General features: G+C 38.0%; 2 protein-coding genes across 5 annotated transcripts in view; one reads left to right on the plus strand and one right to left on the minus strand.

Moving 5' to 3' along the window:
• The first annotated feature begins 125 nt into the window (after nt 1–125).
• Nucleotides 126–13,483, plus strand: LOC145774617 (uncharacterized). 4 transcript variants are annotated; one of them, XM_082585896.1, is made up of 15 exons: nt 126–267; nt 4,068–4,435; nt 4,584–5,156; nt 5,827–5,931; nt 6,496–6,631; nt 6,820–6,929; nt 7,296–7,537; nt 7,958–8,005; nt 8,438–8,718; nt 9,274–9,468; nt 10,510–10,626; nt 10,937–11,065; nt 11,349–11,564; nt 11,929–12,807; nt 13,162–13,483. In XM_082585896.1, exons 2-15 carry the CDS (start codon nt 4,103–4,105, stop codon nt 13,377–13,379), a joined length of 3,582 nt encoding a protein of 1,193 aa, XP_082442022.1. In that variant the 5' UTR covers nt 126–267; nt 4,068–4,102; the 3' UTR covers nt 13,380–13,483. The 4 variants fall into 4 exon arrangements, with proteins under 4 accessions (XP_082442022.1, XP_082442021.1, XP_082442023.1 ...); XM_082585895.1 differs by lacking the exon at nt 126–267 and adding an exon at nt 268–359; XM_082585897.1 differs by lacking the exon at nt 126–267 and adding an exon at nt 268–359 and having other exon boundaries at nt 10,937–11,056.
• Nucleotides 13,484–13,658: 175 nt separating this feature from the next.
• The window catches only part of LOC145774728 (sodium/potassium-transporting ATPase subunit alpha-3-like), a 33,293-nt gene continuing 30,777 nt past the window's right edge, over nt 13,659–16,174 (minus strand). Inside the window, exon 21 of the mRNA XM_082586026.1 lies at nt 13,659–16,013. Coding sequence (XP_082442152.1) covers nt 15,985–16,013 — 29 coding nt within the window. The 3' untranslated portion in view covers nt 13,659–15,984. The remainder of the gene's footprint in view (nt 16,014–16,174) is intronic.

The following is a 16,174-nucleotide window of genomic DNA, read 5'->3' on the forward strand; positions in this document are numbered from 1 at the left end:
ATGTTTCGTACAGTTTCTGTTTTGCCATTTAGCTTGTGACATCACAAAGGTTGTTCAAATTGTAATAAACTTGTCAGTTGAGGTTTATAGAAAAAATTATGTTTTTAATATTTAGCTATCAAGAAAGATCCGTTGAAAACGCTTGATCACCGTTTTTGTGATGGTATATTCATTGGCAAGCTTGCATTTCGCTTAACACTAATTTATTTATTGGTGCTTTTCCTATTGGTCGAAGTCGAAATCTTGCGGACATCTTATTTGTTTCTGGTAATTTAATTGCTAAGATAGACGTGTGGCATGACATAACACAGTTGTTTAAAAGATTGAAGAAAGATTGGTGGGACTTTTAATTTCAACAGGTTAGTGGCTGAGGCTGTCCTCCCTCATTGGTAGTTTTAGTGGTTTCCCTTCATTGAAGAGAGAGTGTTTCACTTACGAATGAAAAAAAGCCGTAAAGAGTTCTGTTTTTTACACACCAACAATTTCCTCCTCTTCTGTTTCTCTTTTATTTTGACCACTTTGAGTTAATTGCTTTAACGCCAAAACTGAAAACGTTTGTCACGTTCTCAAATCTCTTGCGCCCTTGCGTGGTTGAATTAACCGTCAATAAAACCCGGTTTGATCAAAAGTCGTCACGAAACCCCAGGAAATTCACCTTTACTTTGCGGCATACGCCTTTTTTTTCGTTTGTGCTTTCATGTATATTAAATCCGATGCAAATCTGAATCTATTAGAGTTCTTAATTTTGATTTGGCGTAACACTGTAGTCCTATAAATCACATTTAAATGTGTGATTGAGAGGTGTAGCATTAGCAATCATTTCTTCACAATACTGCTTGTCACTGGGGTGAAATCTTCTTCCAGCAAACTTCAGACATAACTATTTTTTTTATAAAAAATCTGCTTTTGTTAGAACATAAACTAAAAGTTCAGTTTCTGTAAAATATATATTAATGTTGGTATGTTTCTCCCACATGCTGCAAGTACAGAAACAACCTTGCCAATACTTAACTTAAAAGCTTAGTATTTATCAATTATGTTCATCTTGTAAAAACAAACAGACATACACGAATTTTAGAACATTGCCTGTGTAGTGTTGCAGCTATCCTTTTAAGTGCAAGCTTTTTCATACTGATTTGAATACTTCATTGTGCTAATGAGTTCCATGACATGCTCAAAGCCAATCTCTTGAGTACCTACACCAAAGTTAGCCTTGGCCCTTGTGGCATAGTCAGTAGAAACCAATAAAATTATTTCCACAAAGTAAGCTTAAATATTTGATTTTAGTTATTTGTTTAATTTTTTTATTACTTTGCAACCTGTCTTGTACCTTAGTTTTTCTCTGCAAGTACAGCGGCAGCATTAGGTACCTCAAGCTAAATTTTAGTAACACATTATTTCTAACTAGAGTTGAATAAGACACAGCCCAAAAAACTTGGATTATGAGGTTGCTGGTGTTAGTAGTATAGCCACAAAGAGGTTGTGAACTTCTAAACCCACTTTGATACATGTGTAATGTTGTCAAAATTTAATTAATCATATTACCAACATTATCATTTTATATTCCTCCAATTGTTATGGTCACACACATGCCTCAAAAAAGGGGATGGGGTAAAATTTACAATCCTCTCTTGCTGTGCTACTTATCCCTGTTTATGTCACCAAAGTAACCAAACATGCCAAATATTCACTACATTATGTTTGTTTTTTAATCGTGGACTGTATTGGTATTGAAACTTTGTTTCCCAAAAAGTAGAGAATGACAACAAATTTATGCCATGCATTTTTCATTTTCTACATCCCTTTTTTCTCACCACAAATGTGTCACTGAATATAATGTATTGTAGTGTGATATAGACTTTCAATTTACAACTTAAAATTTTCTTGTAAGAAATTATTTTTTATTTTGAAGGTGCATTGAATACAATCACACACATTATGCCGAAATCAAAACTACCTTGTGTTTTGGAAGTACCGTATTATATACCTCATAGTTTTTCAAATCTTATCAACATTGGCATTAGTGGATGGTTTCTCAAGCTAGTAATTTAGTAGTTACTAGTTCTACTTAAAAAAAATCATTAAAAAAAGAACTTCAATCACCATTTTATCAGAAAATCGGTCATTTGAAAAGGCTGTTTTTGAGACTAAATAATTTTCCACAAATAAACATAGTTTGTAGTTATTCTACAAAGTATCATTAAAGCAAGTGAGCTTTCAGTTGAAAGTGCAGTTCAGCTTTTTCTCTAATTTACACTCCTTTATTTTGAGACTTATTGTTACAATATCAACCAGTGGTGCAGGGGCAAGTTTAATTGATGGGGGGCCCAGGGCACTTTTAGATCGGGGGGCCCATCAAAAAAATTTTTTGTGCCCTCAGCGCGAAAAACTTTGCAAGGTAACTTGAAAGTCACCCACACAGTTGCTAATGCCTTTACGCCTAGCTCTGTCGCCACTTTGTGATTAAAAATTAACCTTGAAAGAAAAAGAAGGCATTTTGCAGAAACTTCAAAGGCTGAGAGAAAATAATAATACCAACACAAAATCAAATTTTTCCACATTGGGGGGGGCTGAGGCAACTGCACCTTCTTCCCCACCCCCCTAAATCCAGGCTTGCAGTGGTGGATTCAAGGGGAGGGGCAATCTCCCCTGTAAGCATAGAAAGACAATCGTCCACCTTGTGTTTTGTTGAAACCCCTGCCCCCTAAGGCTACTTGCTGGATCTGCACCTGATATCACCAACTGGGAGAGTTGTGAACTTTTGTTGGTTATGTATCAACATAAGTTTTCTGCCAAGTGAAATTTAACACATTAAATTTAATTTGGGTACTTTGTGTATCAGGGGTAGGTAAATTTCTTGAGAGCAAGATAGCAAAAAAAAATGAACTATGCCCTAGGACTTCAAAATTTCCCAAATTATAAGTTTTTGTCTTCAATTGCTTTGACGCTTTCCCAAATTATGGAAGAATTTCTAATCTGGCAACACTCCTGGTGAAAGACGCTGTAAATATAGCCACTTTTAATAACAAGCAATTTTCAGTTAATGGCAGGGACGTAGCCACATGGGGGTGGGCTTGGCGGAGCAATTGCCCCCAAAGTTTTATCTTGCACCCCCCCTAAAAATGTTTTTAATACTATTACAACGTTTTAATAACATTGTATTACATGCTAAATGATGTTTCATGAATGTTTAGCTGCATTCAGCAGATACATTTTTAAACAAACTCTTTATTTCACACATTAATTATTTGCCCACCCCTCCCAACGGTTCCTTTGCCACTTTAAAATTTTCTTTCTAGCTACGTCACTAGTTAATGGCATTTAAAAACGAACATTTCACCTAAAAATACATTTTGCTGTCATGTTAGGTTAATATGAACACAAAATGTGATACTATTTTTGAAAGCTCTTGACGGGAGTTTGGGTTGCATACTGCATAAAACATTGAATGGCCAATGAGTCATAGTTGGCCCACTCTTTATATTGATGGTGTATCTTTTCTGTTTTCTCGTTTAAATTTTTTGTTGACCATAGCCATCTACGTAAAATTCTTAAATAATTAAAAGAATGAAATCATCTTTTCAGTCTACACAGATTTATTGTTCTTCACTTGTTAGCCTATACTTGCCCTGACGTCCCGAGAGCAATATCAATTTTTTTGCAAGAGTTAAAACAGCAAGCTGACCACGTAGTCACACCGGACTGTCCTTGGATGATATTCTCCACTGTTAGTTTGTTTTAATTTAGTTTGCAATACAAAAAATCAAAAATATACATGTCTGTTTAAACAATAAATGCTATTACTACAGTAATACCACAAAAAGTGCTCAATGCCAACTTGCCAAGTGAAAAGTAAAACAGAGCGAATTACATCAAACTTAGTGGCTAGTTCACTAAATTAAGGCAAGGCTGCTTAGATTTTTAGTGAACTAGTAAGTAATTTTGATGTATATTCTTGTTTATTAACCAATATATAACAACTCAAATGTCCGTTGGCATATATTCCTTTTATCACTGATGTAGCCTAATCGGTACACGTGAGAAACTTTATTTTTTATTTAATGCAGATGAAATTATAGACATTTTTCAAGTGCATACAATTATGCTTAGCATGGAAAGCGTAGCAACTTCACAAACTTTACAAGACTCTCATAATCTTGAGGAAGAAGATGGGGAAATTCTTGAAGATGGAGAAATTGATGATGAGGATACCACTCACAAAGGAGAATTCAACCTCGTTGATTCTACGCCGTCACTGGAAACTTCAAACTATGTAGTTGAAGAAGTAGTTGAACAAGTCTATGAAGAGGAGGAAGAAGAAGCTGTTTCAGAAGACGAAGAAAAGAAAAAGCACCGGAAAAGATCGCATCATAGGAGAAGAAAAAAGCACGATGACCGAAGATCAGAAGAAAAATCAAAACACAAAAAGCGAAAAGTAATTTGCTGTTCTTGATAAATGCTGTTGTGAAAGCGTTACTTTTCTTGGAAAGTAAGCTTTGTTGCAAGTGTGTTGATAGTATTTTTCTTGACTTTATCAAACAGACAATAGCTTAGCTCATAAACTAATCCATAATCTTTTTAAGGGTGAAGATGGAAGTGATGGTGGCGATAGTCCTCCGTCAAAAAGGAAGAAGAAAAAGAAAAAGCATTCCAAAGATAAAAAAGAGAGAGAAAGCACTTCTCCAGAAAATGCTTCCCAAACTCCATATGATAGCAAGAGACTCTCGGAATCTCCTCCGCTTCCGTCGGAACAAAGTCTTTATGGTTACGAATATAATCCCATGAACACTTATAACAACGCCAACAATTATAATGAAAATTATGAGTCTTCTGCTGCATTTACTGACACAAACAATTCTGCAACCTACTCGTACGACACAGAACAGTATCAACAAAATGCAGACTATTCTTCCGGCTCGGACTCTTACTACAGTGATTTCGAATCCCATCTTAAACAATATCAAAGTTACAAACAGAACAAAGACACCAAAAACGATCCAGACAATAATAATCGTGTTAGCGGTGATAATGATGATGATAACTATTACAGCGTCGGTTACGACTCTGAAAAGAGGCGAGGCCGACATCGGTCTAACGACGACGTGCGTTCTAATAGGCGCACATCTCACCGTATCCGATCCGGTCAAAATAGTGGGGTAAGCAACGACCGACTTTGTCATCATTAACATTAAATAAAGACATTTTACTTTGTTTGCACAAATTTAAAATAATAGCAAATGTAAAATCTATGCATATAGTTAGCAACTTCCGCATTTCGAAACACCTCCATTGAAATGGCGCTGTTTTATTTCTAGTCAGACCGCACCAGATGAAATGTTTTGGCGGTAACGTTTAATTTCCACCATGTCCAGAATTGCAACCATGTCCAGAATGTTCGCTATCACTTTGGGTATAGCCTTGTTGTGTCATAATAAGCACAATCAGTTTTACTTTTGAAGCCGTTTACATGACTTGGCCTTTTATGAAATGCTGACATTTTAGAAGCATTGTCTAAGGCTAAAGTCTCTTCGTGAAATCATCACCTCCACTCTTTCCTTTACATACTAAGAGCTCCAATAAAATTCTAGATTACTCCAAAGAAGGGCATCATGGGTGCCGAGGTGATTTGAAATTTTAAGCAAAATTTTTAAAGCAGTAATGGGATTTTTGAGTCACATGTTACACTGTGCTAGTTCTCAATCCAAATCGATTAAAAATTTTGAAACTTCAACTAAACTGGTCAAATCAAATGTTCGGGTGTCGATCTGCTTTTACTTGAACTGTCGCTCGATCTACTTTTAACATATTCTATTTTTATATTTTTAGTACGATGAGAAACGCAGGTCTAGCAAAAGGGAAAGCAAAAGCAGCATAGCTTCCAGAGAAGAGCAGTCCATTTGTCGTTATTTCAAAGAAGGACACTGTGGCAAGGTAATGTTCTGAGTTATCTAGGCCCAGGGTCATGCCAGATGGCTCGAGCGATTTATATCCGACTCTTCAAACGAAGAAATGACCAGAAAAAATGACCGTTGTGGAACTCCTGTGTGAACGTATGAGTATTGAGTAACGTATTTCCAGACCAGTCTACCATTCAGCGTCATCTAGCGGATGAAAAATGATCACGGAACAACCTTTGTCGACTTTGCAATGAAACGTCAACGTAGCGTCGGTGATCCAACCTTTGTCAATGTTTCTAAGCTCTCATGTGTATGAGAAGCTACAGCACCTTTCTAAAGCAGTCATACTCTCGTTTTATGACCAACAGGGTTGCTTTTGCAAGGGCGCTTTTGATCGATCAACTCTGTTGCATGTATCCTAGCGGATGAAAACTATCTGTGCTTTACGTGTTTTTTTGATTTGTTAAAAAAGTATTTTTTTAAGTTCAACGTTTTTTAATGTGGGCGTCCAGAATTGCATGATTTTAAAATTTAACCGAATATTTTTCTAAGAACAAAAACAATGAGCAGATGAAACAAGTTTCAATGTGTTTTCCAGGGCGACAAATGCATCTACAGTCACCAACTGAACAGCCATCGAAACAAAGACGGGTCGACAAAGAAAATTCCAGAACTTTGTCACCACTATATGCACGGATATTGCCAGCTGGGTGACCAATGCAACTACATGCATGATATCCTTTTTTTATTCAGTTACAAATTATTGCTCTGCCTATTTATTTGTTTGAAGCTTTTTCTGCATTAATTTATGTGAACAGTTCAGGATGTAGCTCAAATCTTTACTCGTGCGTTCTGCGATAACATATAGGCTTACAAGCATTCGACAAAGCTTTTTCTTTAACTTTTCCAATTGCATTCACACAAGATTACCCATGCAAATATTTCCACACCGGCACACAGTGCTTCGATGGAGAGAAATGTAAATTTTCTCACGACCCAGCCACCGAGCTTACACGGCCTATTATCCAGCAAGTAAGTATTCTCCAGCAATTTGTTTCACAAATTTGAACACATTTTTTCTGTTCCTCTTTGACGTTTTCTAAAAGTCGTTCTTGATTAATTGGCCCACGTGTAATAGGCCTATTTTTTGCCTGTTCACTTTTTTTCGGTTTCATGAAACAAACCAGTAACCACTCAGTCCATTTGGCATTCTGATCAAGCGGATTTAAATCAACATCTCATTAGTCATTATTTTATTTTTGATTTTATTTGACTTGGGAATATAACTCTGTTTCTCAGTCATCCGTTTGATTTAGTGGTTTGAAAGTTTAATTTGGATCTTTAGAATTTGTTTTATCCTGAAATCTTATATTGTATTATATGTTTTTCTTATTTTAGTTCCAGGATGCTTTCAATAGCATTGATGATACCAAAGAAATTGAAGCGTTGGAAAAGGCAGGATTAAAACCTCTTCAAAAGCCTCCTCCTGGAAGAGGACTACTTCCCACCCCTCCATCTGCACTGCCCCTTATACCGTCTGCACAGATGCCTATGAAAAGATCGAAAGGAAAAAAAATACCTTCCTTGTTTGACATTAAAGTTCAGCCAACGGCCGAGCTGCAGCAGAAAATTGATGCCAAGTAAGGAAATCAAAATTAATCACAAATATGCAACATAGTTGTCACAGCATAAACTACAGAGCACATTAGACTACTCTTCAGGTTGTGTCCCTTCAGTCTGCGCGTTTACGTGTAGGAAAGTTGCATTTCATTTTCGTCTGGACAGTAGTTTGGAATTGTTCGAAGTGAAAAATTGGGAACTCTACTTAGACAGCAGCTGAAATAGAGAAGACAAGTTAACGATGTAAACCTTCCTCAACATCTTGCAATTTCTAATCGAAATAGGAAAATTAAGTTGTTTCCTGCATTTCTGTCGCTGCAGTGGCGATAAAAGAAAAGAATTGTAAGGATATTTGGACTTATTTCTTAACTCGATAGCAGAGCTTTTCTGTGTGTTGTAAGAAGGAGAAAAGATTATTCACAAAAGCTTTGTATTTTTAGCGTCAGCGAGAATAATTGGATTGAGCCAGGCAGGGTATTTTGCATGAGGTGAGATAAAAGAGTTTAGCTTAGCGTGGACGAGTTATTTGAGTGCAGCCGAATTGTATCTAAAGTGTAATACATGATTAGTTGATTACTCATCATAACTACAACTGCTTTTTCATGCAATTTAATTAAAAGCGATGGGATGCGTAGAGGATAAGACGTTCGCTTTGTAATAATGTGATTCTGGTTCAACTGCCTGGATTAAGCTGGTTGTTCAAAATAAAAAATGCTCACCTTTATCCAGGGTGTATTAGACTGGGTGGACGTAGTGAATGAAATGCTGTCCCGAGAAAGGAACTGACCGGCCAGTGACCGCCCTACGCTCGTTAGTGTTGAAGACTTAGTATAAAGAGAACATTTTTTCATCCTCCAATGCTTTTTGTCAAGTGCGGGGCCACCATTACATGTAATTTAATGTAAATTTTGTCTTCTCAGCACTGTGACATGTTTGCAAATGGTGGATGATGTGAGGGATCCCGAGGATGTCTCATCACAAGCTCCCAACTTGCCGATGCCAGCTCCGATGTTTGATCCTAGCCATGGCGGAGGTGGCCTTTTGCCCCTTCCTAGCATTGGGACTGGCTTGCTTCGTCCTCCAATCATTCCTAACTTTCCACCACCTAATTTCATCGGCGCTCCACAAGGACCACCTCCACAAATGATGATGCCCGTTCCTCCAGTAACAGGATTAGTTCCTCCTAACATTCTTCCTCCAGGTGAGATACAAGTCTCTTGGTCACTCAAACATACCTGATCTTCAGATTTTGTATATTCAGTGTGTGAAGCAATTCGGCTTCCTGCATTGCTTTCAACTTTTTCAATGCCAAGTTTAAAGGGTGTTCTTAGTCATGTTTTTTCCTTAATATTTTTTATTTTTATAAATATCTGGATAGCTTCATATGCAGAATGATTGTGGGCGACTTTGTGCAACTCGAACTCTAGTATCGTTATGCATGGGTTGCTATTTCGTTTATTGAGGGTAAAATATAAGTTAGGGGTGTGCAAAGTTTTATGAAAGCTCCTTAACCATGTAAAGCTTGTACGTGACTGAAAAACTTACTTCCGTGTTGCTTTTCTCTGTATTTATAAATTACAAACGTTTTACAAGTTTCGTTTTATAGATTGAACGATAAAATTACAACTTTTATCTTATTCACAAGCTACTGAGTGCGAGTAAAACTGACTGCTGAAGAAATTTTAGAATGCGCTTGGTCTTCGTAGGACGAAGTTTTCTGATGCAATCGACCAAGATAGTTACTGTTTTTCAACAGGTAGCGCTACACCGCCTTGGATTCAGAGGCAAAAGGCACTCTTGCAGCAACAGCAAGAAGAAGCCAAAGAATTTTACGACCAATTTTACGCCAAATCGACCGGCAAGCAAACGGTACCAAACTTACAAAGTGAAACTACTAACAATGAAAGTGAAAAAACAACACAAGATGCTGCTACACGTTTGAGTGAAAAAAGTAAGAGGCTCCGCCTAATTTAAGCATCAATACCTCAATGCAATTTGAAATTAAAACAAACAATTTCTCGTTTGTCAAACAGAAGTTGCTTTTTCACCAGCTTTTTTGCCGTATCAAAGCTTACGCCTTGTGGTTGAAGATTTGATTAAGTGGACGGGAAGGCAAGGAAGCCAATTTTCGTGTCTACGTTTAGGCATGCCTTTAAGTGTCCTGCCAGACGCAGCCACGTGCTCGTGAGCAGTGTCGAACTGGCGCTCTTGCCAGAGCTTGCACCACTCGACTATGCAGCCAACACCTTCACCAGTTGACTGGTAGTCAGTACTCAATAGCTTTGCGTATCGGCAGTCGGCTGTGGAAAGGTTGACTCGACAGACATAAATTCCGACCCACTGCGCTTTCTCAGCACCGCTCTGGCTCTCTTGTTGCCTTCCACCGAATGTATAAAAAGTTGTTGGTTTGACAACTGCCTTGGCACCGTGTTGTCGTATCACAATTGGCTAATCTTGACTGTTGTTGTGTATTGTCTGAATATTCTTTAGCAAGCTTAGGCTGTGTCATACGGTTCAAATGATACATGTGTTTAATTATAGCTCTTTGGAGCCTCAAGCTAGCCCTTTCAGTCACGTGTACGTTGACAGAAAATGTTTTACGTGACTCGTGACAGTTGGTCATGTCGCCATTGCCATTGATACAGCTTGCTGGTTTTTAGTGCATGCTGAAATGGTGTAAGCACATTGCAGAAGCTTATGTAACATCCGTTGCTAAATCTATCTTGTAAACGAAAACTTAAGGCTCAACTATTATGTGATGCCTTGGGCAGAAGGGGAATTGCCATATTGCGTTATATAAGAGGGTGGGTGAAATATAGAAATATGAATTTTGAAATTTTTAGCGTTTACTGATGTCTCCATCTTATTTGGGTTGGCTTTTCAGTTAATAACCAAACCTTTTTATAAGATATTCAAGATTTGTTTGCGTTATAAAGCTCGGATTTTCTTGTACTTTATGGCCGATAAAATTAACGAACACTGTTTTAACCAGCGCAAGACGCGTCATTATCATCAATACACCACGATGAAATTGACGAGCCTGAAAATGAAGACAACAAAAATAAAGAGGATATTATTAGAATGGACGATGATGGTGATGTCATAAAAGGTATGCGTGTTTAACTGGAGCACGGTTTTCGTCCGGGAAGATTTTATAAATATTATAAACTCAGTAACGTTAAAACTTGCACATGGTCATTAGTAAATAAAATCCTTATGGGCTGTTTTTCAAATGCAAGTGTAGCAATACTCTCACCAACACCTGCCATAGCTGGGTGGTTTTTATGGGTTTTCACCTGTGTTTTTTTTTAAATTGAATAGCAAACGTCGCAATGCCGATTCAGTTCGGATGATAATGTTCCTGATAATGTGATTCTCTGTTACAAAAGCAACCGCGTTATCACATGATATTTCCACAGATCCAGCAGTGAAAGCACCCGACTTCTTGCCAGCTAAACAGAAGGCATTGTTTATGCGCATTCATCAGAAACGAACATTGTCGAACGAAAACGAAACCCCCTCTGGCCATGAGTCCGAAGGTAGAAAAGGTGAAGCACTTAAGCTTTTTATACTCGCATCACACGTTATTTACTGGAAGCTTGTTTACAATTTTTGCTTCCAGACAGCACGTACAGTCAAGAGCTGGTCCAGCAAGTAGTTTTAGGGGGCGATTTTAACAAAACGCAATGGTGTGTAGGTTTACATAAATCCGACCTTGCAAAAACACCGTAAATACAGTTACTTTTCTGTGTTTTAGGGGGGCGATCTCCCACCCCTCGATCCGCCACTGCAAACAGTTAATAGTTTTTTTAACAACTTTTTTCCACACAGAAATCTCAACTGACAATTGGACATATTCGAGTGACGAAGACGATGTAGCGCTACCTACCGGCCAAAGGCCGTCGAGCAGCAATGCAGCATCTTCAGAATCCGTGCAATCGATCATTAAAATGATTTCAAACAAAAAGACCGATAGTGACGCGACTGTGGACACTAATCTCCTTTCCAAAGTTGCAAACGTCATCAGTCTGCCTGCGACTGTGTCTGGTAATTGATTAAATGCCTTATGGAAAGCGTTTATATGATGTGTTTTAAAGTAAAAATTGTCTCCAGTTATAAAATAGAAAATCGGCAACTTTATTTTCGCTTGTTGACTGAAATGCAAGTTAGCTTGTACTCTTTGCTTATTCTTCTCTTGCAGCATGAGCCAATTTGGCAAATGTTTGCGTGTAATGGCAAAAGCTCTCTTTTTCTTACGGTTTTTATGTGAAATCCTCACGAAAACCTGCAATGTCAGAAAATACAATAGAATTAAATGCTTCCATTACCGAGTAATTTACAGTTACTTCCAAACAGTTGCACCACTTACTTGGTGACGTATCTTGCCTACTAATCGACTGGTCTTTTTCAGGTTTATCTCACTCCAACCGTATGACGTACACATCGAACTCTCAGGCGCCAGGCAAAGGTATGATGTCACCCCCTCGCCAGCCACATCATCGCAATGAACGAAAAGGCAGCAACGCAGAGGCCAGTCCAAGGCACAACCCTCTAAGACGGCGCTTGTCCACGAGTGAACTTAACAAGGAGCCTGTCACTATCCCTCTTGTTGTTAAGCAAAATACAGACTCCATGCACGTCTCGCATCCTGATCCTAGAATGACTCTCAGCAGGTTATTTGGGAAGTCAAAACCCGAATTCCGAGGATCGTTGCCTGGTTTTGGTAAAGATGTCATGATGCCTGGTTCCGGTAAAATGACCGGGTTGAAAATAACTTTATCCTCTCACAATGCAAGCTCTGAGCTCTCCGGCGGTGATAAACGATCTGATCCTCGACTCTCACATCGGTCAAGACCGGGAGATCCGCGGATGAAGAGCAAACCAAACGATCCGCGTTTGAGGATGCGGGCGTCTTCTGCGACGAAGACTTCACCACCACGTTCGCCACTGTCCGTCCCAGCTAAAACGTCCATTCCCACGAAGCCTACCGCTTTGTTGACCAAACCTCCTACCTCAATCATTCCTAGTTTGCCAGAACTAAACCTGGATCTCGCCACGATCCAGGATCACAAAAAGAAGTCTCCAAAACAATCAGAATCTCCTGTTGCAACGAAAATTGGAGACCCGCTCGCAGGACTTCCGAAACTCATGAGGGGGAATGTTCGATCGTCTTCGAATAACCACATGGTGTCTTCCAGCAGTTCAACTTCAAAGCAGTCTCCTGCGCCGGCCATAGCTCCTTATGATCCTAGGTATATAACTGCGGGCGCCTCAACATCTACGACAACTGGTAAGTCAATAAGTAACTTTCTAAATAGAAAGTTTCCATTTTTATTCTCGGCAAAGATGATGCTTCTCGCTATCAACTTACGCTTTTCGAACATCGTGAGTGTGGAGTAAGTTTTCAGGGATTGTTTTACCCAGTGTGTTAAACCTTGCATAAAAAGAAATGGCGTTTATTATATCCAGTTTAGCAGTGTTTCGAACTAGGATCGTATGATTGGAATTCAAGTGCTTTATCCATTCTCTCATCCCATTGCGGCTTATTAGTGACTGTGCCAAGCGACGTTTTGCAAATGTATTTTTTTATCAAGTTTATGTAATTTTGTTGGTGAAAGCAATAAATGGTTGTTTTCTTTTTCAGCTCTGAGCAGTTCTCCAGCACCGTATGATCCACGAGCTACCACAACCCAAATAAGCAATGTCCCTCCACTGTTTGACCCCAGAGCGGCAAATAAAGACGTTAAGAAAAGAACGATCCAGTTACCCAAGCTGACACCTGCCCCTGGATATGCTGCTAAGGTTCAGGAATCGAACGGTAATTCCCACCCCTTGCCATCTGGCGAACAAGAAGATTTTTGAATTTGCAAGCAATTTCTTTCTGTTGCCCTTCAAGGGAAACTGGTGCTTCTATGTTGCGCTTTGGCGTTTTCGTTCTGAATGAAATTATATTTTTGCTACAAGCTGCCAAACTTGTTCGAAATTTGTCTCGTGACTGCAGGCAGTGGTTAGTCGCAGGGGGATGTGTATTGTGTAGGCTTAACTTTTAGGTGTTCGAGTAAAGTTGTCTGGACTTTTGAAGAAAAAGCTTTATGTTACAATCTTTATTCGGCTCTCATACTAGCACATGAAGTCGTTCAACTCATATATTTATTCCGTTGCAAAGTTCAACAGTGTACACCTGTGGATAGTTACAACATTCAATTTATTATGTTTATGATTCACTCAAACAGTCTTCATTCACTCACACAACCACTTCTAAGCTATACAAGATACAGTTACTTGCCCATTGAATGATCTACTACTTTTGTGAACACCTTGTGATTCCCTTTGCACAAATCGACAAGAGCAGCTTAGTTCACTATGTCCTTTATATGCAGTGATTAAAGTACGCGTTTAATTAAGATCGAGATGAGTCACAGCAAAGAAAGAGAACACGTTGATTGGGTTTCCGAGTCTAGAAGCCATCTGATTCCAATTTTACTTTATTACGGCTGCAATTGGTAGCCGTGTTGACTTCTTGTAAGCAACCCCCCCCCCCCAAAGTTATTATAAAAGTTGAAATTTAGCACAAAGTCCAGTTCAGAACCGAGGCATTTGATATGTGAAAAGTTTAACACTGATTAATTTGAGTTGTTGTTTTAAATGTGTGGCCTACGTAAAAATGCATTTGTTAGCCATGTTGATCACTTTTAACATAATTACGCCACCTGGTTCTATATCAAGGGTTTGATATTAAACAAGCTCTTCACAAATTGGAAAAAAATTGACGAACATTTCGCTAAAACCATAACATAAGTGGCCAAGGTTCAAGCTACAATACTTCACTGAAATCAACCATCGCTGGTGAATGCAACAAAGCTTTACAAATAATATCAAACCTGAAGATTAATTCAAACAGCTTATTTTGATGATGGCTGTTCAAATATCATATGGCACCATTTTCTTTTCTCCTCATATGAAGTCTTCTCACATGAGTCGTAAGCCTAAATCATGCATTGTGACGTTGATGATAACTTTCCCCCAAGAACGTCATATGACATTTAAATAGCCCCTAACAAATGAAACTGTTACAAATGTTCTAGAATCTAGAGAGACCACAACAGTGTTTTCTCGCTCTGCAATACGATTTTCGGACAAAAGTTGGATGAAAAAAAAACACAGTTTCAGCTTTTCACATGGCGATACTGCCAAAGGACGGAAAGTAAGGAGTTAACCATAATTAGTCTACAACACGAATACATCATGTACGGTACAATGCAACTAAATTGATTACAATCGAGTCAAAAAATTAATTAAAATAACTAAAAGTTTTCTAGCTTCTTAAACCTCAGATTAGAACCTAGGCGTGTGGTTTCGTTGCTTAGCTTACCATGCCGGCCATAAACGTGCTGACAAATGATATCAATTTTTGGATTCTTCGATTAAGTTTTCATAATTATTCAATCAATCAATCGTTTATTTATCAAAAAACAAAACACAAAAGTGACATAAAACAATAATATATACAATGTTTAGGTTTTGTTATTGATAGGGAGACAACAAAACGACCATACGGTCAACTAGTCAGTTGCCACCTTGGAAAAAATAATTTGAGTTATGAAACTAATCAACAATTTAAATAGAACGTTTAAAAAAATTAAAACAAAATTTCCTTTTATACAAGAAAACAAAAAGATATAAATATTAACACCGTGTAAAGCACAAAGCAGGAATTAAACACAGTCTAATTTATGTGGATTTTAGCTTGAAAGTCGACTTTGAGAATAGACACCAAAACGTTAGCCTATACTTTGGGTTAAAAATACTAGCAGGTTGCCTACCCCAAAAACCTGCCACGAAATTAAATAAAAACACACAGACTGATTACTCTCCATTAGCCTCTCGGTACATTCCGGGTTAAACATCGACGGCCTTGGGTGGAAAAGAATGCGATCCTCGGCTCAGACGACAAAAGAACAAGCGAAATAAATAATCACCCCAACGAAACAAGTAGCATACTGCAAGATGTTTTGTTCATAATTAACACAAAAAGGTAGATATATTTGATTGAAAAGAATAATTACCTAGTCGACTATTTACATAAAACCTAAGTTCATATATTTTCTATATACAAATGAACTACTGCAGTGGCGAGTATACGTACAGGAATATACAGTACATTTGAATTCATTACGGTTATGTAATTTTTACAGGTTTTAAAACTTTGGAATATAAGCTATACAAAATCGGTTAAGCCGTAAAACTTGTTTTCATCGAACATTGCAGCCTTGCATTGGTACATAATTGAAATACAATACCCAGAGGTGTATCGTGTATTAAATTTACAATCAGACCATGCAAAGAGACCTTTTATTATTATCATTATTGTTACAAGTAGGCCTCTACAAGGGTGCAGACGCCAAGTGTCGGGTTTGTGCATAACCTATATTGTACCCCTGCAAACGAAATTGTCGAATACCACCCGTCAATAATATGTTTCCCTTTCAGCCCAACCTGAAAAAGAAATGAAGTTAAAATCATGGAAAGATGTTTTGTCATGTAGCCTAATACTAACTCTTACAAAAATTGCCTCTAGCCCTAAATTTACCTAATTGCCTTTAGAATTGTACAGTAGTTTTTGCTAAATCATGATTTTACTAGTGCAATAGGTTAGT

Source organism: Aplidium turbinatum, chromosome 7 (genome assembly GCF_918807975.1).
Source record: "Aplidium turbinatum chromosome 7, kaAplTurb1.1, whole genome shotgun sequence".
Lineage (NCBI taxonomy): Eukaryota > Metazoa > Chordata > Ascidiacea > Aplousobranchia > Polyclinidae > Aplidium > Aplidium turbinatum.

Coding starts and splice junctions, on each gene's coding strand:
- LOC145774617 (XM_082585896.1), top strand. CDS start 4,103: ATGCTTAGCATGGAAAGCGTAGCAACTTCACAAACTTTACAAGACTCT. Junction 6,632..6,819: donor CCAATGCAACTACATGCATG/ATATCCTTTTTT, acceptor TTGCATTCACAC/AAGATTACCCATGCAAATAT. Junction 9,469..10,509: donor TACACGTTTGAGTGAAAAAA/GTAAGAGGCTCC, acceptor TGTTTTAACCAG/CGCAAGACGCGTCATTATCA.